Here is a 27,977-nt window from a genome sequence, read left to right on the forward strand (position 1 = left end):
GCATTGACCGGCTCTTCCTGCACTAAGTCGGGTCTTATCCAATCAGGTGCTGCTTTGACACGCAGCTCCTGATTAGATAAGGCTGTCGGAGCATACCGCGAGTTATTTCCTGCACTCGCGGCACTCCGTTTGCTCTCCTGCCGCCCTCTTCAGGCTCCCCCATGAAAAACTGTATTCGTGGTTTTTCAAGTTCAAGTTTCAAGTTTATTAAAATTTGATAAATCGCTTATTACATACTAAGCGAGTAACAATTAATATTTAAGATAGATCAAGAATCCATTGTACATCATTGAGGTGGGTTAAAAACAAATAGACAAAACAAACAAACATGATACATAGGGGAATGGAAAGTAAGAGAGAACAGTTACAATGTTAATATTTATCTTAATTTTAAGAAAAAGAAAAACGAATAGGGAGAAAACATGAGGAAAGGGATTGGAATTGATACAAATTAATTATTTAAACATTGAATATTAAATAAAGTGAATTATTTTAAACATTAAAAGCATCTCTGAATAAAAATGTTTTTAAAATATTTTTGAATTTATTGAGATCTTTGACTTCTCTTATATGTAAGGGCAAGGCATTCCAGGTTTGAGGGGCCATTACAGAATATATGTCGTGTCGTCTGGTTCCGATAGTTTTCAGAGAAGGAATCATTAACAGACCCTGAGATGCGGAACGGAGAGAACGTGTCGTATTATAAGGAATGAGTAGCCGATCTATAAATTGCAGTTCGTTAGTGGATAATGTTTTAAATACTGAAAGCAAAATTTTATAGATTATTCGTTAGTTGATGGGAAGCCAATGTGAATCAATCAGGAAGGGAGTGACGTGATCAAATTTTTTTCCATTATGAATGATTTTAACTGCAGTATTTTGTATTATTTGTAAACGTTTCTTTTCCTTTTGAGTAATATTTAGCAATAGTGAGTTACAATAGTCAAGCTTGGCGATCACAAGCGAGTGTATTAAAATATTTAAGGATTTAGATTCTAGAAACTTCGACACAGAACAAATCATACGCAGACGATAAAAACAACTTTTGACAATATTACTGATATGATCGTGGTATTACTGATATGATTTTCGTCGATAATAACCCCGAGTATTTTTAATGATGATACTAGGTTAATAGGTATATTGTCAATTGAAAATGGGGTCGTTGGTGTTAATCCCTGTTTAGTTGGAAAGAGTAATGCTTTAGTCTTAGTTACGTTTAAAGCTAATCTGTTCTGTAAAAGCCAATTTTTGATTTTTTCAAGTTTTTGATTAATTAAATGTATTTCAATTGAATTTTCAGGGTTGAAGGGGTGGATCAGTTGAATGTCATCGGCGTAAGCGTAGGTGGTAAAGCCTATAGACTGAGCTAGACTTAGTAAAGGAGCAAGAAAGATATTAAAAAGTAAAGGAGACAAAATAGATCCCTGAGGAATACCATAGTCGTGTGAAAAAGAATTGGAAACTGAGTTATTAAAGTGAACCGTGGAACAGAACCCCCATGAATATCGGGGGAGTACTGTATACCAATTATTTTCTAATTAGAGATCCTATGTGTTCATCTCATGCTTGTTTGAACTCTGTCACCGTTTTCTTCACCACCACCTCCCTCGGGAGCACATTTCACGCATCAACCACCCTCTCCATAAAGAAAAATTTCCCAACATTACTTTTGAATCTACTACCCCTCAACTTCAAATTTTGCCCTCTGGTTTTACCATTTTCCTTTCTCTGGAATAGATTATGTTCTACATTAATACCTTTGAAATATATGAACGTCTGAATCATATCTTCCCTGTCCCTTCTTTCCTCTAGGATATACATATTCAGTGTTTCCAATGTCTCCTCATATGTCTTCTGGTACAAACCTCCTACCATTTTTGTCACCTTCTTCTGGACTGCTTCAAATCTTTTTATGTCCTTCGCCAGATACGGTATCCAAAATTGAACACAATACTCCAAGTGGGGCTTCACCATCGACCAGTAGAGGGGCATCAACACCTTCTTTCTTCTACTGGTCACGCCTATCTCTATACAGCCTAGCATCCTTCAGGCAACAACTACTGCCTTGTCACACTGTTTCTTTGCCTTTAGATCTTCAGACACTTATCACCCCAAGGTCCCTTTCACCTTCCAGCATATACAGCTCCTTCTGATTTCTAATACCTAAATGCATTACTCTGCACTTCTTTACATTGAAATTTAGTTGCCAGGTATTAGACCAGACATGTCAAACTCTGGCCTGCGGACCAAATTTGGCCCGCGGGATGATTAAATTTGGCCCGCGATCTGGCCAGAGATTTGGCCCACCATTCCTTCCTGCAGCAGAGAGAATTCATGAGTACGCATGAATGACTGGGGTCAGCACTCTTCCTCATTGGCCCTTACTTCTACATCTTGCACCAGTCCTTGTAGTCCATTTAGAATTAAGTCCAGAATTGCATTTCCTCTCATGTTTTCCTTGACAAATTGTTCCAGGAAGCAGTCGCCCGCTGCATCCAGGAACTTGGTTTCCCTATTGCAACCGTAGGTGCCTAGGTTCCAGTCTATCCCTGGGTAATTGAAGTCACCCATGATAACTGCATTTCCTCCCTTGCAGTTGTGTTTAATCTCATCTCATCAATTTCTTCTGACTGCCCTGGGGGTCGGTAGTAGAGGCCGATCTTCATTTATGTTCCATTTGTTCCCAAATTTTTGACCCATAGAAATTCTAACTTATTCTTTGTTTCCGGCGTGTTCTCTCCAGCAGACTCTATTCCCTCTTTAACGTACAGGGCAATGCCCCCACCTTTTTGACCCACTCTGTCTCTGCAGTATAGTTTGTATCCCGGTAGCATAGTGTCCCAGACGTTTTCCTCATTCCACCATGTTTCCATGATGCTGATGATGTCAAGTTTCTCTTTTTGTGCCATAGTTTCTAATTCACCCATCTTGTTCCTTAGACTCCTTGCGTTCGTGTATATACACTTGAGTTTGCGGTATGTAACTTTCTTGCACTTCCTTCCCTCTTGCGTCCCTTTCGATCCATCCTGATTTCTGTCCTGTCCATGATCCGCTGAGTCTTCCCTGACTTTCGGTCGACTGTCAGCTTTCCCCTTCTTCCTAGTTTAAAAATTTCTCAATTTCTCTCTTGATGTTGCTTGCAAGTAGCCTCGTTCCGTCCCTGCTGAGGTGGAGTCCATCCTTCCTGAATAGCTTGCTTTTCCCCCAGAACATCGTCCAGTTGCGCACGAAGTGGAATCCTTCTTCCTCACACCAGTGTCACAACCATGCATTGACTGCTTGCAGCTCCGCCTGCCTCTTCTCATCGGCCCCGGGTACCGGCAGGATCTCTGAGAATGCTGCCCTCTGCGTTCTGGTCTTCAGCTTATTTCCTAGCATCTGGAGTTGGTCCTTCAGTACTTCCCTGCTGTATTTCCTGTTGCTCACATTTTTTGTCCCCACATGGATTACCACCACCGTATCTTTCTCTTCCACGCTGTTGATGATCCTGTCGATGCGGCTCACTATGTCTTCTACCTTGGCTCCCAGTAGGCAGGTCACCAGCTGATCCTGTCTTCCTCCTGCTATGTGGCTGTTAATTTTTTGATAATGGAGTCCCCCATGACGATTGCTGTCCTTTCTATCTTCTCTTGCCTCTCTAGGAATAGGTCCGTGTCTCTGGTGTGTGGCCATCTCTCCAGGCATAGGTCCGTGTCCTTCCTGCACTTCCATCTTCCCTCATCCTGGCGTTGGCTTGCATCAGACTCATCTTCTTGTGGGTTCGCTCCGCTGTTTACAGATCTCGCTGCTGTGTCACTCATTTCTTCTTTGTGGCTATTCTCCAGGTGATCCTCACTCTTTGTAGGTGTATCTCGGCAGTTCCACTGTTGCTGGTGATTTTCCACGGCCTCCCTATATGCCTCCGCAATGAACATCTCTAGCTTCCGGACTTCAGTTACATCAGAAACAAAACATAATGATTTTCAACACCGAGTAACTTTCCCACAGAGGAGAAAATCTCGCATTCATTGTTGGCATCATTTGGAGCAAATTCTTAGTGGCAACAATTAGGATGGCAGAAGTGATACGGACAATGAGTCGTGAGAAAGATAAGAGTCCATCAAAGGGAAGAAGACATAACATCCTGGGACAATCAACCAAGTCTCTTCCATGAAGAAGCCCTTTTTTAAAGACAAAGTGTTATTTTATTTTCTTTCCCTACTTGCTTATGAATTATCTTTAATCTTATTTATTGTTATGCATTTTTTCTTAGTTTAATACCATTTATGTCATTTTAAATTTTGCCAGAATTCTATTGTTTAACGGTCTCACCTTATGCATTTACTCTTTAATCTTCTCTCTTCTATCTATCAAAGAATTTAATTCAATGCTGTCTTGTTAAAATGTTTATTTCTATTCACTCTTCTATCATTATTTTTAATTAATTTATTAATCTCCAGGTACTTTAGTTAGATTGTGAGCCTTCGGGACAGAAAGGGAATTTTTTTTAAGTACCTTTATTATTTTCTTATTTTTAATTTTAATGTATATTTTCTGTAAACCGCTTAGAACTTAACGGATATAGCGGTATATAAGAAATAAATTACATTACATTACAAATTACATTACATTACTTCATCCTCAATGGTTTCCTCTGTTTTGATGTTCTCCTTCTCCACTTCTCGAAGTGCTTCTAGTTCCAGTATTCTGCCCTCTAGGAGTCTAACTTGTTTCTTCAGGCTCTCCAGTTCTCCGCATTGAGTGCATACATAAGACCGCCTCCCAGAGGGGAGGTAGTCATACATATGGCAGATGGTGCAGAAAACTGGGTAGCTCATCTTCCTGCTTCTGTCTTCTGCTTCCAGGTATCACAGGTCATCCATTAATGGTTTTTTATAATGGATATCTGGATATTGGACCACTTGATAATGATTTACATATCTCACTAAGGATATCGACTTCAAGCTGTTCAGAGGAAGGTGACAAAAATGGTATGGGCTTTGCATCAAAAGACACATGGAGAGAGACTTTGAAGATCTGAATATACCCTAGAGTAAAGAAAACACAGTTAGATATGGCACAGATGTTTAAATACTTAAAAGGTATTAATAGGCAAACATGTTCTTTTCAGATATTGGGATGCATTCGGTTTTGAGGATATACGTAATTTTATGTGGTAAGACAGTAGACTTAGACGTAACATCAGGAAATATTTTTTCATGAAGAAGATGATGGATGCCTGGAATACCCTTCCAGTGGAAGTAGTGGGGACAAATAGTGACAATTCAGAAAGTAGAGATATGATCCCCATATATAAAGAGGATGGAATTAAATGACCTCCACACTTTAAACAGGACATTGGGGTTGCAACATTCACAGAGTAACAGGCATAATTCTGGCCACCTTGTTAGGCAGATTGAACGGTATTTATTTGCTGACAATGACTGTTACAATAACATGATAGGGTAGGGCTACATGAACCTGTGATGCGCAGAACAGGCTTTGGCCCAGATTCTCTTATGTGGGTAGGTGCCCTGTACAAGAGTCCTAGGCCGAGAGTAAAGGTTAATGAAGGATACCCTAATAGTTTGTGCTCTCTCCTCCTTTTTGTACTTCTTTTTGTGTTGGAACCTCTGTCAGTGAAAATATGCAATAAAAGGGATATTGTAGAGGGGTCAGAGTGAAGGAGGAAGAACTGAAATATCACTCTTCACAGGCTAGGTTCACTAAGACTGTTCCAGTCTAGGTTGTCGTTCCAAGTTATCAGGAAGTTGTAGAAGTATGGCAGGCTCTACATCTTTTTAAGATCAATAAATCGAAATCATAGCTTATAAATTTTAAATCTCTCAGAAAAGTAAGATAGAAGGAATTGTAAGAAATTTTCTATTCAGGAAGTGTTTATCATTTCTATAGTGCCGGAAAGCATACACAGTGCTGTAATTCAACATGCAACACAGACGTCCCTCTCAGAAGAGCTTAGTCTAATTTGGCCAGACAAACAGGACATATAAGGGGTTGGGGAGTTTCTTAAAGACAATGATAGGATGGCCATAGGTAATTTTATGGCGAATGGGAACTTTTGTGTGTATTGGCTGCAATCATTAGATGTTTACAAAATTACACTTCAAAATGTATGGCATAATTAATTTACTAAACATTATAGACTTAAAAACTTGTATATTTGGCCACAATGTCTTTAGGCATTAACTTGTCAGACTTCTGGAACTTATATATTTTCTAAGTCTGCCAATTTTATTGGCAAAATCATTGTCTTCAGTTCAACTTGAAACTTAGTACACCATTACAGTATTTGAAATACAGCAAGTTTGAAATGTTACCTTTTTTTGTAAATTTCTGTTTACAGGGAATTGACATTGTTCTGGAGCAAGTTGCAACAAAGAGTGGATCCTTCAATACAAGTGTATCTGGAGAGATGTCGTCAACTCTCTCTCCTAACTAAAACAGTCTACCACATTTTTTTCCTAATTAAAGTCATTCAGTCAGAGGTAAGAATAACTTAAATTTATATTGATTTGGGTTGAATTAAGGCAAGCAGTTCATACAAGATTAAATGCAGTGTGAAGCTGTAGTGTAGCATTTAGAGCAGCAGACAAAGAAATAGGGAAACAAGGGATCATATTCCTTTGATACTCCTTTTAACCTTAAGTCATTTTACCCTCCATTGCCTCAGGTAAATCTTAGATTGAGAGCTTCAGGGTGCAAGGATATACATGTCATCATATTTGTTAACACATAATGAACCAAAAGAAACTCTGTGGAATGACGATGTTCCTTAAATTGACTTTATTTGAAAAATGTCAAAGTTCTAAAGATACAATAAATCATCCACATAAAATAAAATCATCCATATAAAAGTAAAATAATCCACATGAGAACCTTAAAGGACCTAGTTTGCTAGGGACACAGGACCCAACACGGTCTGCGTTTCAACAAAGAGTTTTCTTTGAGTCCTATAAATAGTGAGGGGTACGTTAAGATATATGTAAATTAGGAAAGGTAGTGACTATAAAGTCTAAAACTGTGAGTGATATCGAACATGCAGAAGATGTAGAAAATGTCAGATAAAGAATGTAACTATTAATAATGAATTGGTGAAAGACCATGATGAAAATCACAAATATATGAAGACAAAAAATATATATTAAGTCTATGCAAAAATGCAGAGTGAAGTGCAAAACTTAATAAATAAAAAAAAAATAAATATGACACAAGAAAAAAACTGTGCTGAACAGTTGATCTGTGAAGACATGTATAAACAATCTTGAGACACAGAGAAAGCACTATACAGGACGAACATACATACCCTGAGGGTCCTATAATGGTGAATACGTGGAAATGCTGATTGATTTTTAAAAAAATATATATTAAAAAAATGAATTACGTTGAGGTAATTAGATCAAAATTAAAAAAATAAAAATAAAAACATATCTATACCTCAGCGCAACTACCTGGTTAAAAGATGAAGCAAATTAGCACCACCATATGAGATTTTTTTTTTTTTTTTTTTTAAATAATACATAATGATCACACAATGGTTCCACAGTCATGTCACAAGTAAAAACCCCGCATTTGAAATGTTCCACTTGGTTGTCAATTATATTCCCAAATAGATGAACAGATGGTAATATTGCTGGACTATAAAGTTCCTTGAGATTTTTATTTCTAAAAAACACAATCCGCAGTTGATGATCCACAAATGCTAGATGTGATCTCATGATGTCCCAGTTTCTTCTGATGATATTAGCCAATTCATTCCCACCCTTTGAAAATCTCATGACAAAGGTCTTTCATTGTGCATCTGTAGACTAAAATGTACATATTACATTTTCGCTCAGCAAATTGTATTTCTATACTATTGCCTCCTGAGGTCTCTGATCTCTGTATTTCCTCTGAATATCTACTTATTGTATTTCGCTGAATGTCCAGCACTCTTGATTGTAAACCGCCTAGAAGTCGCAAGATTGTGGCGGTATAGAAGAATAAAGTTATTATTATTATTAGACTGATATCATATAGCTTAGTGATGATCATTAATTTTTAAGCGAATGCCGTTTGGATCCAATAATGCTTCTCGACATTCATTCCTACCTGAACACCTGGTCTTGATCACATATGCAGAATACAGATAAACCTTATGCCAATACAGGACCACAAACTAAAAGTCCTAATATACACAAATGAACCCTAAGATGCTAGACTCTGCGTGCATGCATGCATTACAACGCCAGAGAAATAGAAACAATGCATTTCTTCCTGAACAGTGCAAAATATAGACAGCAGATGTAAATTCTCAAAACCGACATATTCATTCACTAAATTGAAAATAAATCATTTTTACTACCTTTGTTGTCTGGTGATTTTTATTTTTCTAGTCTTTTCCCAGTCTCTGGTTGCATTTCCTTCTGTCTGTGCTCTTAACTCTATTTCAACGGCTTTCTTATCCATTTGCTGTACTTCTCTTCTTCACTTTCTGCCCTACATCTGTCTTTGACATCAACTTTTAATATTCAACTTTTCAATTTTTCTGCTTCCTTTTCAAATCTGTCTACTTCTCATGTCTTTCCCACATGTACCATCTCCTCCCTTTCTCTGCCCTTCCCTTCCCATCCCTACGCACCATCTCCTCCCTCTCTCTCCCCTTCCTGGGCAGCATACCTCACTCTCCCTCTGGTGGTCTGGTATCTTTCTCCTCCTCTTCCCAGAGTTTGGCATCAGTCTCCCCTCCTCCCCCTATGTGGTCTGGCATCTCTCTTGTCTTTCTATTCCCCCTCTTCCCTACCTCTCTTTCCTCCTTCTCTTGTCTGGCATTTCTCTTTCCTTCCCTTTCCCCCTTCTTGTGATCTGGCATCTTTCTTTCTTTTTTTTTCTCTCTCCCTATCCCCACAGACCACCTCTCCTGCGATCCCCCTTGACCTCTCCTCCACAGGATCTGGGTGCTGCTCTTTCTCTCTTTAGGCCATGGCAGCACATGTGAAGTAAATGTGCTATCTTTGTTGGCCTGGAAGCTTTCCATCTATGCGGGGACAGGAAGCATCAACAGAGGAAAAACTTCCAGGTCACCAAAGGCAGTGTGTTTACCTCGCTCAAGCTGCTGGCAGCCTGAAGATAGAGAGGCTGCAGGGATGGATTGGGCAGGGGGGAGGTGAGGGATGGAAACCCAGACTGCAGAGCAAGCTGCCATGGGCCTTGCAGTGAAGACCACTGATGTAGCTCTACTAAGTACTGGCAATTAATTTCTGTTACACAAAGTATATGAGTCATGACAAGTTGGTTAAATCCCCCAAACTATAAGCTATTGCAGAAGGAATCGATACTTTTTCTTCAGCTCCGTCTCCTTCCTCAGTGGACTGTACTGCTTCTTCAGTTTTTCCTTGTGCAAGAGAGCTGGAAAGTGTCTTTCTGATCTGCTCTGAGATGTTTTTATTTGGGGGGGTTATTTATCCGAATTTGAGGCTTGTAGTGCTCAAGAGGTCCCCAGTGGTTCTGGGCAGCTCTGCCTGGGAGAGAACGCAGATCCTCTGACAAGCTTGCTGCTGCTGGCTGGGCAACCATAAAGGAACCTGTCTAGCCAACCTGCATTAACAGTCATGGAGCTCAGGAATTGTTCCCCTGGGAGCAAGGTTCGCCCCGATTTATCGGGCGCTTGAGCACAGGCTGTTTGGTCATGCGGTGGTCTATGAGGGCTTTTGATGTGTTCAGGTTGCGTTTTCCTCCCCCTGTTACAGCATGCATGTTTGTGGGGGTCTGAAACCTCAGTCCAGCATTAGCCCGATTGGCAGCCCAAAGATTGAAGGGCCTTGGAATGAGGATTTCTTTGTTTGAGGCAAAGGTCTTCTCCACTAACCAGCTGCAGAGAGAGCTGAAGCAGGCTATAACACCAGCACAGCACAGTGAGTAAGACCATTACTACCTATGGGGTCTCTAAAAGTCAGTTTTGGAGGTTTCTGGGGCTAGATGTAGAGTCCCTCATCTCCAAAATCCCTTTCCCTGAATTTTTATAATTTGCTATAGCTTTCCCATCCCATTTTTGACACCAAAACACTGCTACCACGTCCATTTTGGACTTTTTTAATTAAAAAGTATCTATCTCTCAAAACACAATGATTTTACTTAAAATTGATTATTATGGACTTCTCGGACCTTTCTACCCCTGTATCTTTCCAGATTTGTGCTGGATGGTCGGCTGAGGAGCGTCCATGTGCCACAGCACATGAGGGGGGTGGGAGCCCTTGGCTTTAACCCCCTCTGATACTTCTAGGACCCAGGATTCCCAGGGAGCTTGTTTACTAGGGAGCAAATCCTTTCTGGAGCCCTTGGAGAATGATTTAGTGAAATGCAAATGCATAGACACCAGAGAGCCCAAGAAGACAACAAGATGAGTTCATAAAGGGATCCTCTGGGTTTCCTGCTCAGGGCTTTACCTCTGATTTTGTATGTCTTATGTAGACAGCTTATTTAAAATGTCAGTGTCCGTCTGATGCATCTGGTATTGTGCAAGAGGGTCTGGCCTCTCCAAGCGCACTCCCCCCAGAGAAGGTTTACGATTTGGAACCAGAAGACCAGCAAGAGAGGGGCTGGGGGTCAGAGTCCATGCCTTTCTGCCCCAGAGTGAATCTTCGCTTTTAGGCGATTCAGTGTCTCAAGCCAAGGATGGTAGTGCCCCTTGATCAAGGGAAGAAACCATCAGTGCACTGCTTCATCAAGCTGATAGCATTGCTGGAAGTTATCACAGAACAAGCAAGCAGAATATTCTCACAGATGGGTGACGTCATCCATGGAGCCTGATACAGACAGTGCAAAAGTGTACTGTCACTTTAACAACTTCAAATGTCTCAAGGCCGCCTGTACTGCGCATGCGCGAGTGCCTTCCCGCTCAATAGCAACTCACAGGACCATCAGTTCTTAGTCTTCTGCAGAGCTAAGAAGTTGTTTTTGGAGTGTCTCCAAATGTGCAATTTTTCTACATATTTTTTGCCTTCCCATACTTTTTCCTATTTTCTTCATTATTTTGTTTTCCTAGTAATTTAGTTTATCTCCTTCAGATTTTTTAAATTTTGGGGCTTTTGGGCTTCTCTCAGCCTCTTCACAGGCTGGCTTCTTCAATTGAATTTTGAGCTCCACTTTATTCAACTATACTACGATTGGGTCCTTTGACCTCACTACGGCTATTTTTCTATTGATTTCCAGGCCTTCCAGTGGATTTAAAAAGTGTTCTCTGTGCAACAGGGCCATCTCTATTATTGACCCGTACAGTTAGTGCCTTCAGTGTCTTGGTCCTGATCACCGGGTCAACGCATGTCTCTGCTGTGCTACTTTTCAAAATCGTTCTCTGAAGGCTCGACTTGTTCAGCAGGAGAAACTTTTCTGCTCCTCTCCATCAAAGTCGTCTTCACAATCGAAGTCTAAAGGCCATTCTCCAGCAGCATCAGCATCAAAGTCGGTACTGGCATTTCGCTCGGTCTCTGCTCCAACGTAACCATCGACTTCTAAGAATCTAGTCAACGCTTCTCCCTCAACCAGTACATTGATGTCTTCTCAAGCATTGAGTAAGTCGATGTATGCCAAAAGCAGACGCAAGAAGTTGGTCTTCACTGCCATTAGTTTCTCCTCGGAGGTGTGCCTCCTCATCGAGGTCACCAATGCCTCGACATAATGCATCACCAATGGCACCATCTGTACCTACAACATCTGTGATACCGGTGCAGTCCTTACAGGAGCAACTTAGAGAGTTTCTTCAGAGGAAGTTGGCACTTAAGTTGCTGTCACAACCAACCCCAGAACTTCCCTCGGCTCCATCGGTACCGTCTCAGCCCAAGCATTGCTCCACCAAAGACTCTGGTACCGAGCCTATCATCCAGCATCGGTATCACAGTTCTTCATTGTGCTCCACATTAGATCAGCACCACAGTCATAGGTCTTCACATCGACACCGATCTAAGTCAAGAGACCATTACTCTAGATGTGCCTTGTCTCATAAAAGAACTGATTATCATTCAGATCTCTCGGATCCAACATATTCTGATCCAGAAGTCTGCACCAGAGTCATATGGTATGATTTCTGATTATTCTTCTCTACTTCTCGGACGAAGGTCTTCACTGGAAAGTTTGTCATTCACCAGATTCATCTGTCAAATGGGGCATGCCTTACCAGTGAAAATGGAATCTGAATCTGAGCCGAGAGCTGAATTTTTTTGATGCTTTGGACTTTGAACAAATTCCTAAGGATTGTTTAAAGTTTCCATTTCATCATCTTATGAAGGACATTTATGTTTACAAATTGAGGCGCCTCTACATGCCTGTGGCCCCTTTAAAACTTGACTCCTTTTACAGAGTCCAGGTATGGCCAGGGTTTGACATCACTCTCAATTAGTTGAGTCTGCCCTAAAAAAATCATCTAGTACTAGAACATATGCCAGTATTCCCCCTGGAAGAGAGGACCAAACTCTGGACAAATTTGGTAGACGACTATCAACATACTATGCTTACAAGTTATATCCTAAGGTATAACTTTTATATGAATTTCTACTTCAAACAGTCCAGCAGTTGGCCACTTTTGAGCAACATCTTCCTGCTGAGATTCTTGAGCAGTACCAAGAAATCACTCATTATCTGCTCAAAACTAGAAAGTCTATGCTTAGATCAGTGTTTGAAGCATGTGATGTCACTTCTAGAGCTTCAGCACTGTTTATTGCTATTCATCAACAGGCTTGGTTGCATCGCTCTGACCTAGACCCAATGTACAAGATTGTCTCACTAGCAACCCTTGTCTGGGAGACAAGCTGATGAGATTGACCAGGCCACTGAAAAAATGACAAACATGAACAGGAGCTGTATTTTTGATGTAGTAATATTAGCATTAGATTTTGTTTGTTTTGGGGATTTTTTTTCTCTCTTAATATTATGTATGTTCTTTTAAGTGCACCACTTAAATTTTAAACGGTTTATACATTTTTAAAATGAATTGACAACTTTGTCTACTTCAAAATCTTCCAAACCCCAGGCTACTAGGAGATACTATAATCCTAGATATCAGTCATCATCTTTTAAGAGATGCTATTCTCAGCCCATGTCTTCTAGGCCTCCTCCACAGAAGCATCCCAGACAACAATGATCCCAAAAACAACAACCTCAGCCTCAGCAAAAATATACTCAGTCTTTTTGACTCCCTCATCCAGAGATCTAGCCACTGTCCTACCTTACCATCCCATCCCCCTTCCTCCTCATCCCATCGAAGGTCACCTGACTCATCACCATTGGACTCTAATTACCACAAATAACTGTGTTTTGTAAGTCATAAAAGAAGGCTATACTCTTCATCTTTGCGAAGTGCCTCCACACATACTTCCAAGAAAGTATTCTTTCAATTCTCAGCAGACCTCCCTTCTTCAACAAGAACTCTTGGGTCTGCTGCAGCTAAATGCCAGTACCCCTCAGCAGAGGGGCCAGGAGTTCTACTCCAAATATTTCCTCATACCAAAGAAAATCTGAGCCCTCAACAAGTATTTAGTCAGAGAAGTTTTGCATGCTCTCCCTGGGCGTACTCTGTATTCCATCTTGGAGAAAAACGACTGGCAAAAATTGGCTCTCTGGATCTCGAAGTATACAAGCAATATCACCATTCTTCCAGCCCACAGGAAATACTTCCGCTTTCAGATAGGAACACATTATCTCCAGTTATAGGGTGCTACTTGTGGCCTGGCATCAGCACCCAGTGAATTCACAAAGTGTTTAGTTGTAGCTGCAACTCTCCTCTCTTATGGAATTCATGTACCGTATTTTCTCGCATATAACGCGCGTGTTATACGTGGTTTTTACATACCGCGCATACCCTTGCGCGTTATACGCGTGAGTGCGTTGTACAAATTTTTTTTACATAGTTCCCCCCCCCTGATGTCCGATTCACCCCCCCCCCCGCAGGACCGCTCGCACGCACCCGCACCCCGAAGGACCGCTCGCACGCACTCCCACCCGCACCCCCATCCTGAAGGACCGCTTGCACCCCCACAGCCTCCTGACCCCCCCCCCATCATGTAGAAGCTCCTACCGGTGTCCTGCTTCTTCCTCTTGGCGGTCCCGACACCATCGGGGCAAGAGGGAGCTCAAGCCCTCTTGCCCCGCCGACTCCCCAACTCCCCGACAATATCGGGCCAGGAGGGAGCCCAAGTCCTGGCCCTGGCGACCCCACCCCCCGCTAGTTCGGGCCAGGAGGGAGCCCAAACCCTCCTGGCCACGGCGACCCCCTACCCCCACACCGCACTACATTACGGGCAGGAGGGATCCCAGGCCCTCCTGCCCTCGACGCAAACCCCCATCCCCCCAACAACCGCCTCCCCCCCAAGAACCTCCGACCGCCCCCCCAGCCTACCTGCGACCCCCCTGGCTGACCCCCACGACACCCCCACCCCCCTTCCCCATACCTTTGTGTAGTTGGCCGGACAGACGGGAGTCAAACTCGCCTGTCCGGCAGGCAGCCAACGACGGAATGAGGCCGGATTGGCCCATCCATCCCAAAGCTCCGCCTACTGGTAGGGCCTAAGGCGCCTGGGCCAATCAGAATAGGCCCGGGAGCCTTAGGTCCCACCTGGGGGCGGGGCCTGAGGCACATGGGCCCAACCCGACCATGTGCCCAAGGCCCCGCCCCTAGGAGGGACCTAAGGCTCCCGGGCCTATTCTGATTGGCCCAGGCGCCTTAGGCACCACCAGTAGGCGGAGCTTTGGGACAGATGGGCCAATCTGGCCTCATTCCGTCGTTGGCTGCCTGCCGGACAGGCGAGTTTGACTCCCGTCTGTCCGGCCAACTACACAAAGGTACGGGGAAGGGGGGTGGGGGTCGGCCAGGGGGGTCGCGGGTCGGCTGGGGGGGCGGTCGGAGGTTCTTGGGGGGGGCGGTCGTTGGGGGGAGGGGGGTTTGCGTCGAGGGCAGGAGGGCCTGGGATCCCTCCTGCCCGTAATGTAGTGCGGGGGGGGGGTAGGGGGTCGCCGTGGCCAGGAGGGTTTGGGCTCCCTCCTGGCCCAAACAACTAGCGGGGGGGGGGGTCGCCAGGGCCAGGAGGACTTGGGCTCCCTCCTGGCCCAATATTGTCGGGGAGTTGGGGAGTTTTCATACTTGGCTGTTTTCATACTTTGTTACATCTATTCCAGATTCTGTACATGTAGTGATTTATCTCTTCCCATGAACTGGCTTGCAGAGAGGAAATACAACTTTGAGCACCTCCCCTATAGAGGTGAAGCCCCAGTCCACAGCTCAGTTTTTTTTTCTCTGCAAGCGAACTGTGCAGAGGAGGTCTGATCTACTCTACTTTTTTTTTTTTTAACTTTCTTGCTTTTGTCGTTCATTTTTTCTGAGGCTTTGGTGCCCTGAGACCCCATTCTTGGATATTCTCTGCCTGGGAAAGGATGCAGACCTACTGTGCCAGTCGGCAGCTCTTCAGGGCATGCCTTCAGGTAGACCTGGAGAGCCAGTCTGCTGTGCTTTCTTTTGGGCTTGGGGTCCATTCCCCTAGGATCCAGCTTGCCTCCTGAGTTTCTCGGTGGCTTGAGCACAGACTGTGGATGCTCTGAGTAAGAACCCTTGGAGTATCAGGGCACTAGCTTCGTGTTTACCCCATCGCACTCTGAGGTCCCTGTGGGGATGGAGGTCAGTCTGCCTGGCTTGCAGCCCAAAGATTCTGTGGTCTGGAAGAGTTGTAGGAAGTATCTGAGGCAGAAAAGTCCTTTCCTCCATTCATAGAAACATAGAAAAATGACGGCAGATAAGGGCCATAGCCCATCAAGTCTGCCCACTTCACAGACCCACCCCCCTGAGTCTGCTCTCCTGGAGATCCCTCTCCTAATGACCCATCCTTAACTCCACCCTCTTAAGGATCCCACATGGGCATCCCATTTACCCTTAAAATCTGGCACGCTGTTGGCCTCAATTACCTGTATTGGAAGCTTGTTCCAATGATCAACCACTCTTTCGGTGAAGAAATACTTTCTGGTGTCCCCATGAAATTTCCCGCCCCTGAGTTTAAGCGGATGCCCTCTTGTGGCTGAGGGTCCCTAAAGAAGGAAAATATCTTCTTCCACCTCGATACGTCCGGAAATGTATTTAAATGTCTCAATCATGTCTCCCCTCTCCCTATGTTCCTCGAGAGAGTAGAGCCTCAGCTTGTTCAGCCTCTCTTCGTATGAGAGATCCTTGAGCCCCGAGACCATCCTGGTGGCCATCCGCTGCACCGACTCTGCTCTTTGCACATCTTTACGGTAATGTGGCCTCCAGAATTGCACACAGTATTCCAGATGTGGTCTCACCATGGTTCTGTATAACGGCATGATGACCTCAGGCTTTCGGCTGACGAAACTTCTGCGGATACAACCTAACATTTGTCTTGCCTTAGATGAAGCCTTCTCCACTTGATTGGCAGCTTTCATATCTGCACTGATGATAACTCCCAAATCTCGTTCTGTTACAGTCCTAGCTAAGGTTTCACCATTTAAGGTGTAAGTTCTGCACGGATTCCTACTGCCGAGGTTCATGACCTTGCATTTCTTGGCGTTGAAGCCCAGCTGCCAGGTAGATGACCAACGTTCCAACAAAAAAAGGTCATGCGTCATACTATCGTGTAAATCAGAGCCACTCACTATGTTACATAGTTTGGCGTCATCGGCAAATAGTGTTATTCAATTGCATTGAAAGAGCTGCAGACAGGCACCAACTGAAAACTGAGTAAAACCCCATTCATTCCTATGGGAGAATCAGGGTGGGTCAGAAAATCCCAATTTTGAGGGTTTCTGTGGTTGGCAATATAAAAGATTTTTGAATCAAATGCTATCCTATCAGACAGCCCTTTGGGATTGCAGTTTTGGCGCGCTGATTCTAAGATCTGAGTCATACCTAAGTTTTAGGAAATCTCCAATGATCTACTTATTCAAGAACGTATTAAAATAGGTTGCATTGTATATCGCTGTGAATGTACATCATCTTAGCACTGTGAACCACACAGAACTATAAGGCAGATGCGATATAGAAATGATTTATGTTATGTTACATTATAAGCCCCCATCTCCAAACCACCTATTTTTATGTTTTTGCACTTTTAAAAAGTCTACACAGGCGATTTTTGGCACAATTTTCCTAACGGATTTTCTTAGATTTCAAACAATCTTTTTTTCTCAAAAGCCTCTATCTGCCTTAAAAAACCCTGATTTTGCTCTCAATCAACTGTGATGGACTAGGAGGTGAGGATGTGAATTATTGTCAGATATTTGCTGAGGTACTGGCAGAAGAACATCCGTGTACCGGGTGCCATAATGCATGTGAGGGAGGTGCAGGAGACTGACAGCCTTATCCTCATCCTCCAGGACTGTTGAACCACTATGGGTCCAGGAGATGGGTAAAAAATATCAACTGAGACCTTTTTCTCATGTAGCTACTCTGAGCTTTGGCCAGTTATTAATGACCTCGATTGGTCACCGTGAGAATGGACTACTGGGTTTGGACCTTTGGTCTGACCCAGTAAGGCTGTTCTTATGTTCTTGATTCAAAAATGGAGATGCGTGGCATCTGGAGACTCTAGAGTGTCCAGCCAGAGGACTTGAAGGCTTCATTTACTTTTCCTGCACCAGGCTTCTCCTTCATTCCCTTCCCCAACCAACATTTCTCTGTCCCTCCATGAGTCCATCTTTTCTTCCTCTCTCCTCCGCCCCTATTGGCAACATGTCTTCCTCTCCCTCTCTCTTTCTGTCCATCTGTCTTGAGAGATCCAGGCATCTCTCCCACCCCCTCTGTCACATCTAACATTTCTCCCGCTCTCATACCCTGGATCATGTGCAGCAGTTTTCACCTCGCCCCACCATCCTCATGCCCATTTCTCCTGTCACCCCTTTCCAGCACAATGCCACATCTCTCCCTCCATCATTATTCCAACATTCCTCCCCCTTGCAATCCCCTTCAAACTGTCCCTCTTCCCTCTACCACCATATCCAACATTTCTTCCTCTCATCCTTCTCTCCACTATGCATCTCTCTGACCAGTTTTCCTCTTCCTTCCTTCCCCATGTACCACCATCTTTCCCTCATTCATACCCAACAATTTTCCCTTTCTATTCCCTCCCTCCTATGTCCCAAGTTAGTGCCCCCTTCCTCCCTCCCTTCTGTGTCCCATGTTCATGCCCCCTCCCTCCCCTTTTCCTACACATAAGTTGCTGCCCATCCGTAGAAACCTCCGGGGATCCCTCCATGCCTGTCCCTGTCCCCCCAAAGCTGACTCAGTTCTTGTTCAAACCGCACTCGCTCCTGTTTTCAGTGCCATTCCTTGCAGGGACGGTGCAGGTAGCGATTCGCACGCTGCACGTGGCTGACCTACAAGCCTTCCCTCTGACGTCAACTCTGGTGTCAGAAGGTTTCTGGGTCAGCTACTTATACAGAGCGTGGAAATCACTGCCTGTGTCATTCTTGCAAGGAATGCCGCTGAAGACTGAAGGAGTGAGTGCGACTTGTACAAGAATTGGGTCAGCTTCGGAAGGTAGGGAGGGAGTGATCCACGGCAGGGGACAGGCAGGAAGGCAAGATCCCCGGGAGCGGCGGTTTCTACGGATGGGCGGGAATATTCTCCGCAGCAGCCAGACCGCATACCCCCAACAAGCATCCCGCATACCCCTAAGGGTATGCGAACTGCGTGTTGAAAAACACTGGTATATAGGACACTTTTATAAAATTGTATTGATTGCAAATATAAAAAAACAAATTATACTTGAAGTTTTTTCTAGCTCAAGATTTTTATATAGGGTATTATTTAATGAGTATTAATGTAATTATTTGAAATTTAATTTTTTTTTTCCTCTTAATAGACAGAGGGCGCTGGACTAGCAACTTGCATTGAATTATGTGTGAGAGCATTGCGACTGGATTCCACTGAAAACACAAACGTGAAGATTTCAGTCTGTAAAACCATCTCATGTTTATTGCCTGATGATTTGGAAGTCAAGCGTGCTTGTCAACTTAGTGAATTTCTTCTGGAGCCTACTGTGGATGCATATTATGCTGTTGAGATGTTGTATAATCAACCTGACCAGAAATATGACGAAGAGAGTCTTCCAGTACCAAACTCTTTGCGTTGTGAGCTGTTGCTAGTATTAAAAACTCGATGGCCTTTTGATCCAGAATTCTGGGATTGGAAAACATTAAAACGTCACTGTCTTGCTTTAATGGGAGAAGAGGCATCTATTGTATCATCAATTGATGAACTAAATGACAGTGAAGTATATGAAAAACTAGAGAACTTTCCAGAGGAGAACACAGGAACTTCCATTAATGGGATTACTAATTTTTATGGTGATGATTCAAACATTTTTAAAAACGTTCAAGATGAAAAGCAGAAAAAACGAGAAATTAAAAAAATGAGAGAGAAAGGATTCATATCTGCAAGATTTAGAAACTGGCAAGCCTATATGCAGTACTGTGTGCTATGTGACAAAGAGTTTCTTGGTCACAGAATAGTAAGACATGCACAAAAGCATTATAAAGATGGTATTTACAGCTGCCCAATATGTGCAAAAAATTTTGTTGCAAAGGAAGTTTTTGTTCCCCATGTAACCTTGCACGTTAAACAGTCTTGCAAAGAAAGGCTAGCTGCTATGAAACCATTGAGACGTTTAGGAAGACCAGCTAAAATACCTAATATGAATCGAAAAGCAAATGCTAAAGCAAAGCAAGAACAGCGACCAATCAAGAAAAACAGTCTCTATTCAGAGGACTTCATAGTGTTTAATGACAATGATGGTTCAGATGATGAAAATGATAACAAGGGCAGATCATTTGAGTGTGAGTTAAGCCCAATACAAAAACAAGTAGCTGTTAATGAATTTTCTTGTCCTGTAACACTATGTAAAAAAGGGTTTAAGTACTTAAAAAATTTGATTGCACATGTAAGAGCACATAGAGATAATGAAGAAGCTAAACGTTTTCTTGAAATGCAAAGCAAAAAGGTTATTTGCCACTACTGCAGGCGACATTTTGTCAGTGTTGCTCATCTGAATGATCATTTACAAATGCACTGTGGCAGCAAGCCTTATATCTGCATCCAAATGAAATGCAAGGCAGGTTTTACCAGTTATGCTGAACTATTAACACACCGAAAAGAACATCCAGTGTTCAGAGCTAAGTGTATGTTTCCAAACTGTGGAAGAATATTTTCAGGGGCCTATTTACTATATGATCATGAAGCACAACACTACAATACATACACTTGTAAATTTACTGACTGTGGAAAAGTTTATCATTCTGAAATTGAGTTACAAAAGCACTTGGATGACCATGGCACTCTCTCTAAGGATGTATTAAAAACTGAAGATCAGACAGACTCTTATACTGAATTTGCTCATCTTCAAGCTGAGGAAGATCCAAAAGCCAATGGAAATATTGAGCAAATTCTTACTTCAGAGCCTGTCAGTAGTAATCTATCTTCAGTGATGTGTCATACCAGTGATGAGATGAAAACAAATGCAGCTGTAGCAAAACAAATCCAGTTCTCAACAAATGTGTCAGAACAAACTGGGGCACTGTGTACAGATGGGTTAGACCACAGTACCAGTGCAGATATATTGAGTCAAGTCTTGTCACCCTCAGCAAATATATTAGATCAGATTTTGCTACCTCCTACAGGTGTGCTGGGCCAAGGCTTATCACCTACCACAGGTGTATTGACTCAAGATATATCACCTGATGACAATTCATTGGAACAGGGTGAAGCAGCAATTACAAGCAGTACTCTTAAGATGCCCCCCCTGAACTCAGGAATGCATATATTTATGAAACCAAGCAAGCTATCTGCTGCAAGCAGTGTTATTAATACTGGTAATGCTCTACTTGAACAAATATACACAACTGTTGAAGAAGCATACAACAACTCTAGTGTACCAGTGTTACCAGAAATAAAAGGAAAAAGTGTCAGTCAGCCCCAAGTTCATGATGTCACTAATCATGATTCACAAAATATAGCAAGAAATGTAGGCAATATGGTACCCTTCAACATGCAGAGCCAAAACTTGTATGAAAGCAGTTTAGCAATGCCTGAGTTTAAAGACACTATTAAAGCAGCAGCTAATTTATTTAATTTACCACTAAAGGCACTGGAAGATATTCCATTTATTCAACCGCAATCCAGCCTTGATACTCCTTTACCAGCTCCCTCAGTACCACAACCAGCCCCAGTTCAGAAATTCAATTGTACTGTTGAAGGATGTACTCGAATTTATAATTCTATACAAAGTATTGGAAAACATATGAAAACTACCCACCCTGATCATTATGCTGCATTTAAATTGGAACGTAAGCTGAAAAAGAGTCAGAGATCTAGAAATCTAGTAAAAGCTACCAGTGATAGCAAATTGGCATTCTGCAAGCCATCTCAAGTGGTTGGACCCAGTAACTCTGCATTTCCACAACAAACAAAATGTACAGTAAATCCCAGCTATTCAAAGCAGGTGCAATCTATCACTAATTCACTTTTTCCAACGCCATTAAATAGCTTGGCTAGTCCAATGTTATCATCAGTGGAAAGTATTATAGATCAAGGTCTGTCTGCTCTTGTTAAAAGTGACCCTGAAACTGTCTTGAATCCACAAGCAGAAAATCTTGCTAATGCAGCTTTCACTTCACAATTAGAAGCTATAGCAAAAGCTGTTTTACCTCTAAAGTTTGAAAATGGCACTGATCCATTCCTTCCACAGCCTGCAGAATGTAGTTCAGCAGCAGGCTTTCCTTCACTGATGGGGAATGAGAAAAATACAGTCTTCTCTCATTTGGAAAATAATGCAACTTATGACCACTCCTCAATTATAGCGGCAGATAGAAATTCTGGTTTTTCAAAGGAAAAAAGCATTCCAGATACAGTATTTCCTTCAAAGGTTAATAATTCCAGTCAAGACAAAGTACTAAGTTTGAATGAAACAAACTCTATGCAAACTGCTTTAGACAAGAAAAAAGATAGTCGTGGGCGAGGTCCTAAGAGGGAGAGAAAACCAAAACACAACACACGTGCAAAATGGCCTGCAATTATCAGAGATGGTAAATTTATTTGTAGCAGATGTTTTAGAGTTTTTACTAATCCAAGGTCCCTTGGTGGTCACTTGTCTAAACGATCATACTGTAAATCTGTGGATGAAGCTGAGATTTCCCAAGAAGATTTGAGAAGTAGTGGGAAAGCCTCTCTTCTAGCTAATATGATACTTTCCTCAAGTTCTACACAAAATGTGCAGTCATCACCACAATCTGTTGTCAACCCAGAGATATGTCTGAAAGATCAGTCTTTTCTCCAGTCACTTGCAGAAGACCAGTCTACCTTTTTGCAAAAATCTTTTCCAAAGCTACCTACATCTAACTTTAATAGTAGATTGAATAAGAGTAGAAGCAAAATTGTTAAACAAGCATTAGAAACTACTGGTATAGAAATTGAAAGGACAATCATTAAACAAGAATCAGACACTATAGCTACAGAAATTGAAAACAAAACTATTAAACAAGAATTAGAAACTACAGGTATAGAAATTGGAAGTAAAATTATTAAACAAACAGAAACTACAGGTACACTTGAAAATACTGACATGCTTCCATTGTTGCCACCTGATATTTGTATCCCTGATGCAACTCAAATGAATAAAGATGTTTTATCAAAAAATGATTTATCACCTTTATTGCAAGATGTATGCAAGAGAGATACCTTAATTACAGACAGTAGTAAGATGCAGAAGATTGAAGAATGCGATTTCCATATTTTTTCTGCAGAAGATCTGCTAAAGACTGTTGAAAATGGTTTTTCCTGCAAGCCATTTTCAAATGGCAGTGTGACATCAAAGAGCATTACAAGCAACAGTTCTCGAGTTTCAGTTATAAGCAGTCCTCAAAGCAGAGCTACAGCACAAATGAATAAGAAGAGAGGGAATAGCAGTTCTAAAAAGAAGAAAAAAGCTGGTTCTGTATTGCTTGCAACTTCTACTAATCAAAACTTGTTGGCAGATGAATTAACAGTTCATCCTCTAGCTAAGGACACTGAAGGAAATGATCAAAAGTCACATAATTTACCAAATTTTTTGACAAACTGTGAATCTCAGTTGTTACAAAATCTTACTCAAAAACTTAATACTGACAATCAGATTTGTATGGCAGATACCCAGGAAAGCATTAAAACCAATATGGAACCCCTTTCAGTGCTTGGTTATCCGACTATTAAGATGGAGAACTGTGACTCCCAAAGAGCTCCCTGTTCATGTAACATCAAAGGACATTCTGACTTAAAAATTCCCAATGAAACCATTCAAAAGCTCAAAAAAACTGTGGGTAGGCAAATTATGAAGACTAAAATAAACTCAAAACCACAGATTTCTAACATTACAAATAAACTGGTGGTATCTAGTGATGGTCAAAGTATTCTTGCTGAGTCCCAACAAACCTTAGAAACAAATTGTAACACACAGCTTTTGATGGCAAATGATTTGGGAAAAGTGACATCAACAGATATTACCCAAGTTTCAGCTTGTGCAGCTGCAATTAATTCCAACCATGCAGTTAATTCCTCCTTATCTGAAGTATTGCATAAAGATGATACTCAAGTAATGGACATTTTGGAACGATTGCAGAAATTGAAATTAGAAAATGATATAGTAATTGCAAATATAGACTGTAACACATCGTTAAGTATACCAGCCAATGCATTACTACCCGTTACCACTGTATCAACCCAGCCAGAGACAGACCTTAATCAATTGCTTGATAAAATTAATAAACCCTTTGTGTGTCGGGAGCAGGACTGTATTTACAGTGCTATGACAAAGGATGCACTGTTTAAGCATTATAGTAAAGTGCACCAGTATACATATGACATGGTAATGGAAATCAAGAAGAATCAACTTAAGTTCGCACCTTTCAGATGTGTGGTACCTTCTTGTCCAAAAACATTTACAAGAAATTCAAATCTCAGAGCACACTGCCAATCAGTGCATCATTTTACATCAGAGGAAATGGTAAAATTAAAAATAAAAAGACCTTATGGAAGACGATCTCTAAATGAAACTGATTCAACTACACAGACAGTAGGAATAAAAAAACTGAAGACTGCAACAATAAAAATGGAAAAGAGAAGTGAACCTCTTTTGGTAACAGAAGGAATGAAAGAAGTTCGTATAAACTGTGGTCAAGAGTTGGAGAGCAAACAAGAATACCTTCCTGGAGTAGTTACTGTTTCTCAAGATAAGGCTAAAGTATTATCTTCAATTAAGAAAAATAATAGAGAGTTAAAAGGTCATAAGAACCCAAAAGCACGTAGAGAATCAAAGGTCCGTAGAGAGTTTAAAGGCCGCAAAGATTTAAAAGGACTACAAGAATTAAAAGGAGTTAAAGGAATTAAAGAATTAAAAGGAAACAAAATTCGAAGGCATCGGAAGGAAAGAGAAGGAAGCAAACGCAAGAGACCAGAACAAAATGATAGCTCATTTCCTGGTATCTATAGTCCCTATCGCCCTTATAGGTGTGTCCACCAAGGTTGTGTTGCAGCTTTTACAATACAGCAAAACTTGATTCTTCATTACCAAGCTGTACACAAGTCTGAGCTACCCAATTTTTCATTGCAGATAGAAGAGGATAGTGATCTATATAAAGAAGAGTGTGATGACATTGAAATCAAGGAAGGTGTAAAAGAATTTAGGTGCCAAGAAAGTGACTGCTCTAGAATTTTTCAAGAGGTTGCTAGTCTAATACAACATTATATAAAGCTTCATGAATTGATTCCAGAAGAAATTGAAAGTATGATGTCATTCATAAATTTTGGAAAATTTAGCTGCGACCAATTACAGTGTACATGCACATTTACAACACCTTGTAGTTATATTTCACATCTTGAAATAGACCATGGAATTAAAATAAAACAAAAAGTGGAAGAAGATTGTATATATAAGTGTGACTGTGAAGGCTGCGATCGTGTTTATGCAACTAGGTCTAATCTTTTGAGACACATATATAACAAGCACAGTGATAAACATAAAGCTCATCTTATTAGACCCAGAAAATTGAGAGATGATGATGATGATGCTGATGATGAAAATGTCCTAGCCAATACAATTGAAGAAAAATTGTTGAAGGTGAAACATAGAACTAAAATTAGATTAGAAAAAGAACCAAAAGCTACCAAGACAAAACAAAGAAAAATTTGCTCAGATAGCAAGAATTCACAGAGTGGCCAGGTTCGAAAAAACAAGCCTTTGATCTCTTTAAAGTGTGGTAAGCATAATTACTCAATAAAGACTAGAAATGAAGCTTTGCTTGAGTGTTCTGATAAGCTAACAACACAGTATCCATGCATGATAAAGGAGTGCTCATCTGTAGTTACAAGTCAGCGTAATATCATTAGACATTATAAATGTCACAGGTTAAGTAGAGCTTTTGTCTTGCAGAACAAAAATATTCTTATTATCTGCAAAAGGAAATCAAGTTCACATGCCAAAGTATTCCCTTTAGATCAAGAGGAAACTGAAGATAAAAAGCATGTGGCAAAAGAATCTGATACATATTTGTCAGAAAGCAGTGATGAATTGAGCACTTCATCACAGAGTGAAAGAGGAAAAGATGAAATGGATGAACTTGCAGAACTGTTTATTACAAAACTAATAAATGAGGACAGCAAAGGTTGTAACAACCAAACTATGAGCTCTTCCAGTACAAACAGTGACATACAGGAAACCAGCTCTTGCAGTTCAGAAAAGCAAAGAGCAAGTAAATCAAAGAGAGCTAAAAAAGAAAAATATGTTTCCCCAAATAAAAGAATAAAAGTTGAATCGCATGAGGAACTCTCGGCAACTGAGGTGAGTAGCACACACAGTGGTGAGGAAACTTCCATTGCCATTCAGAACTCTGAAGAGCCACCCCCCTTTGACTGGAGTTCATTTAAACCTATGGGGTTTGAAGTGTCATTCCTTAAGTTCCTTGAGGAATCGGCAGTTAAACAAAAGAAAAACATGGACAGAGATGCCAATAAAGGATCACTTTTAAGCGGAAGAAAATCAAATGAAAAGATAGTCTTGGAAGACAGCAATCAGTCATGGACAAGTTCAGAAAGTGAAACCTTTGTACAGTTTGCCAATCCTTCAAAGCTTCAGTTCTGTGAAAATGTGCAAATTGTTTTGGACAAGACTCTGAAAGACATTACTGAGCTTGTGTTGAAACAGCTCCAGGAAATGAAACCTACAGTTGTTTTGGAAGAAATTGAAGAGCATCAGGATGGCTCAGTTCTCACAGTGGCAAAGAAATTAAGTTTTGATAGTGAGGAGAGAAGTCGCAGTACAGATAATGTATTGTAAACATGTCAAAACACTTTTTGTTTGAATAGGAGGCCATTGAGCATGCTTGTAATTGTGTAGCCTTTTTTTACTTTTACTTTTTGTTGGAGTGATTTAACCCAACAAAAAAAAACCATGACATTTGTCATGTAAAGCTTTATTTGTGTTATCCCTATGGGACTTAAGGAACCAGAATCATTACTTCATTCATGTAAATATTCGAGCAAAACCTCAAAATGTTTCTATTGACAAACTGTCCTTTTCAGAAACTAAATCTTTGTGCTTTTTGTGTGATTGATATCGATCACAAGTTCACTGCTCATGTATAACAGTACCCTTTATTTGTAGATACATTTTTGTATATATTTATTATTGTAAATCATTTGCTGCAGCTAGCAGTGTGTAAGTCTAAACTATTAAATTACACATTTATATTCTCAATTTTAATTTGTAATTAAGTGATCAAGTTTTTAAAATTGTCCTTACCCCATATTAAATTAAAAAGCTTTTTGAAATAACACTAGACGTGTCAGCCGTAACAGTGTATTTTGCAAAGAATATTTGTTTGCTAGGAAGCAGATTAATATTATATTTCCTAGGTGTAACAATTATGCAAGCCACATGCTCTTAATTTTTTGTTGTTAATTTGAGTTTTTAGATAACATACAATTGTACACATTCTTTAGTAATATCTTACAATTTCACATATTTATCCTGGCATTCAGTTGGTTGCAAAGATACTCTGATTCTAAGACTCAAAATGTGAAGAACAAGTTTACATTTTAAAAATTAAAATATTTGATATCAAATGAATTGTGGACATGCATAGAAACATAAGTACAGTAGTGTGGAATGGTGTATATATTCAAGGTGCTGATTGTGACGTAGCCCAGTATTGCCTTAAATAAAATCACACTTCGTTTCTTGTTTTAAACATGATCTTTATAAGGGTTTTCTTTCCCCATGAAGTTAACGGATAGTGTTTTACAGAGAGGTATAATCATTAACTAAATACTGCTAACTGTTTGAATTTTGTGTAAAATATCTAGGGATCATTTCTTTAGTTTTACAGTACTTATTTAGTGTTCAGTGGACACCACATGGTTAGTTTATCCAGAAGATGTATGCATACCTTTTAACCTCGAATAAAAAAAGAATTGGTACCTTACAAGAAAACATTAACCCAAGCAAGGGTAGTAGGAACAACCCAAGGAAAGGAAGCTTGGTACTAGATGAAAAATTATTTATTCAGCAAATAGTACAAGAAATTTGAGTCCTTTGAATTTCTTGCACCATAGACTGAATAAAGAATTCTTCATCTAATGCCAGGTTTCTTTATTTTGGGTCCTTCATACCATACTTGTTTGTGACTAACTTTTTAGACGACAGGTCATGTTGAGGAAGATGTTTATGTGATCCCAAATGTGTGTACATTGTTTGAATGATAACTTGTGTGCAAGGGGAAGGCACTGTAAGAACCATTCTGAACATACAGGATCTGAAGTTTCATTGAAAGGTGTAAAAGCTGTATGGGAAATAAGATTTGCACAACTTTTTATTACATTGTGCTTGTTGTAAAGGTCTCCTGTATACAGTTAGGACAAGTTAGTTATATAAAATTAATTACATAAAACTTTCCTCAAGGGAATGTTAAATCCCTAAGCTCCC

General features: G+C 41.0%; 1 protein-coding gene across 4 annotated transcripts in view; it reads left to right on the top strand.

Annotated features, from left to right (window-relative positions):
* The window catches only part of ZNF292 (zinc finger protein 292), a 191,282-nt gene extending 164,453 nt beyond the window's left edge, over positions 1 to 26,829 (top strand). For all 4 annotated transcript variants that reach the window (XM_033937210.1, XM_033937211.1, XM_033937212.1 and 1 more), the window contains 2 exons: positions 6,347 to 6,488; positions 18,834 to 26,829. In XM_033937210.1, coding sequence (XP_033793101.1) covers positions 6,347 to 6,488; positions 18,834 to 26,330 — 7,639 coding nt within the window. In that variant the 3' untranslated portion in view covers positions 26,331 to 26,829. The remainder of the gene's footprint in view (positions 1 to 6,346; positions 6,489 to 18,833) is intronic.
* The last annotated feature ends 1,148 nt before the right edge of the window (positions 26,830 to 27,977 follow it).

Source organism: Geotrypetes seraphini, chromosome 3, assembly GCF_902459505.1.
Source record: "Geotrypetes seraphini chromosome 3, aGeoSer1.1, whole genome shotgun sequence".
In the NCBI taxonomy this organism is placed as follows: Eukaryota; Metazoa; Chordata; class Amphibia; order Gymnophiona; family Dermophiidae; genus Geotrypetes; species Geotrypetes seraphini.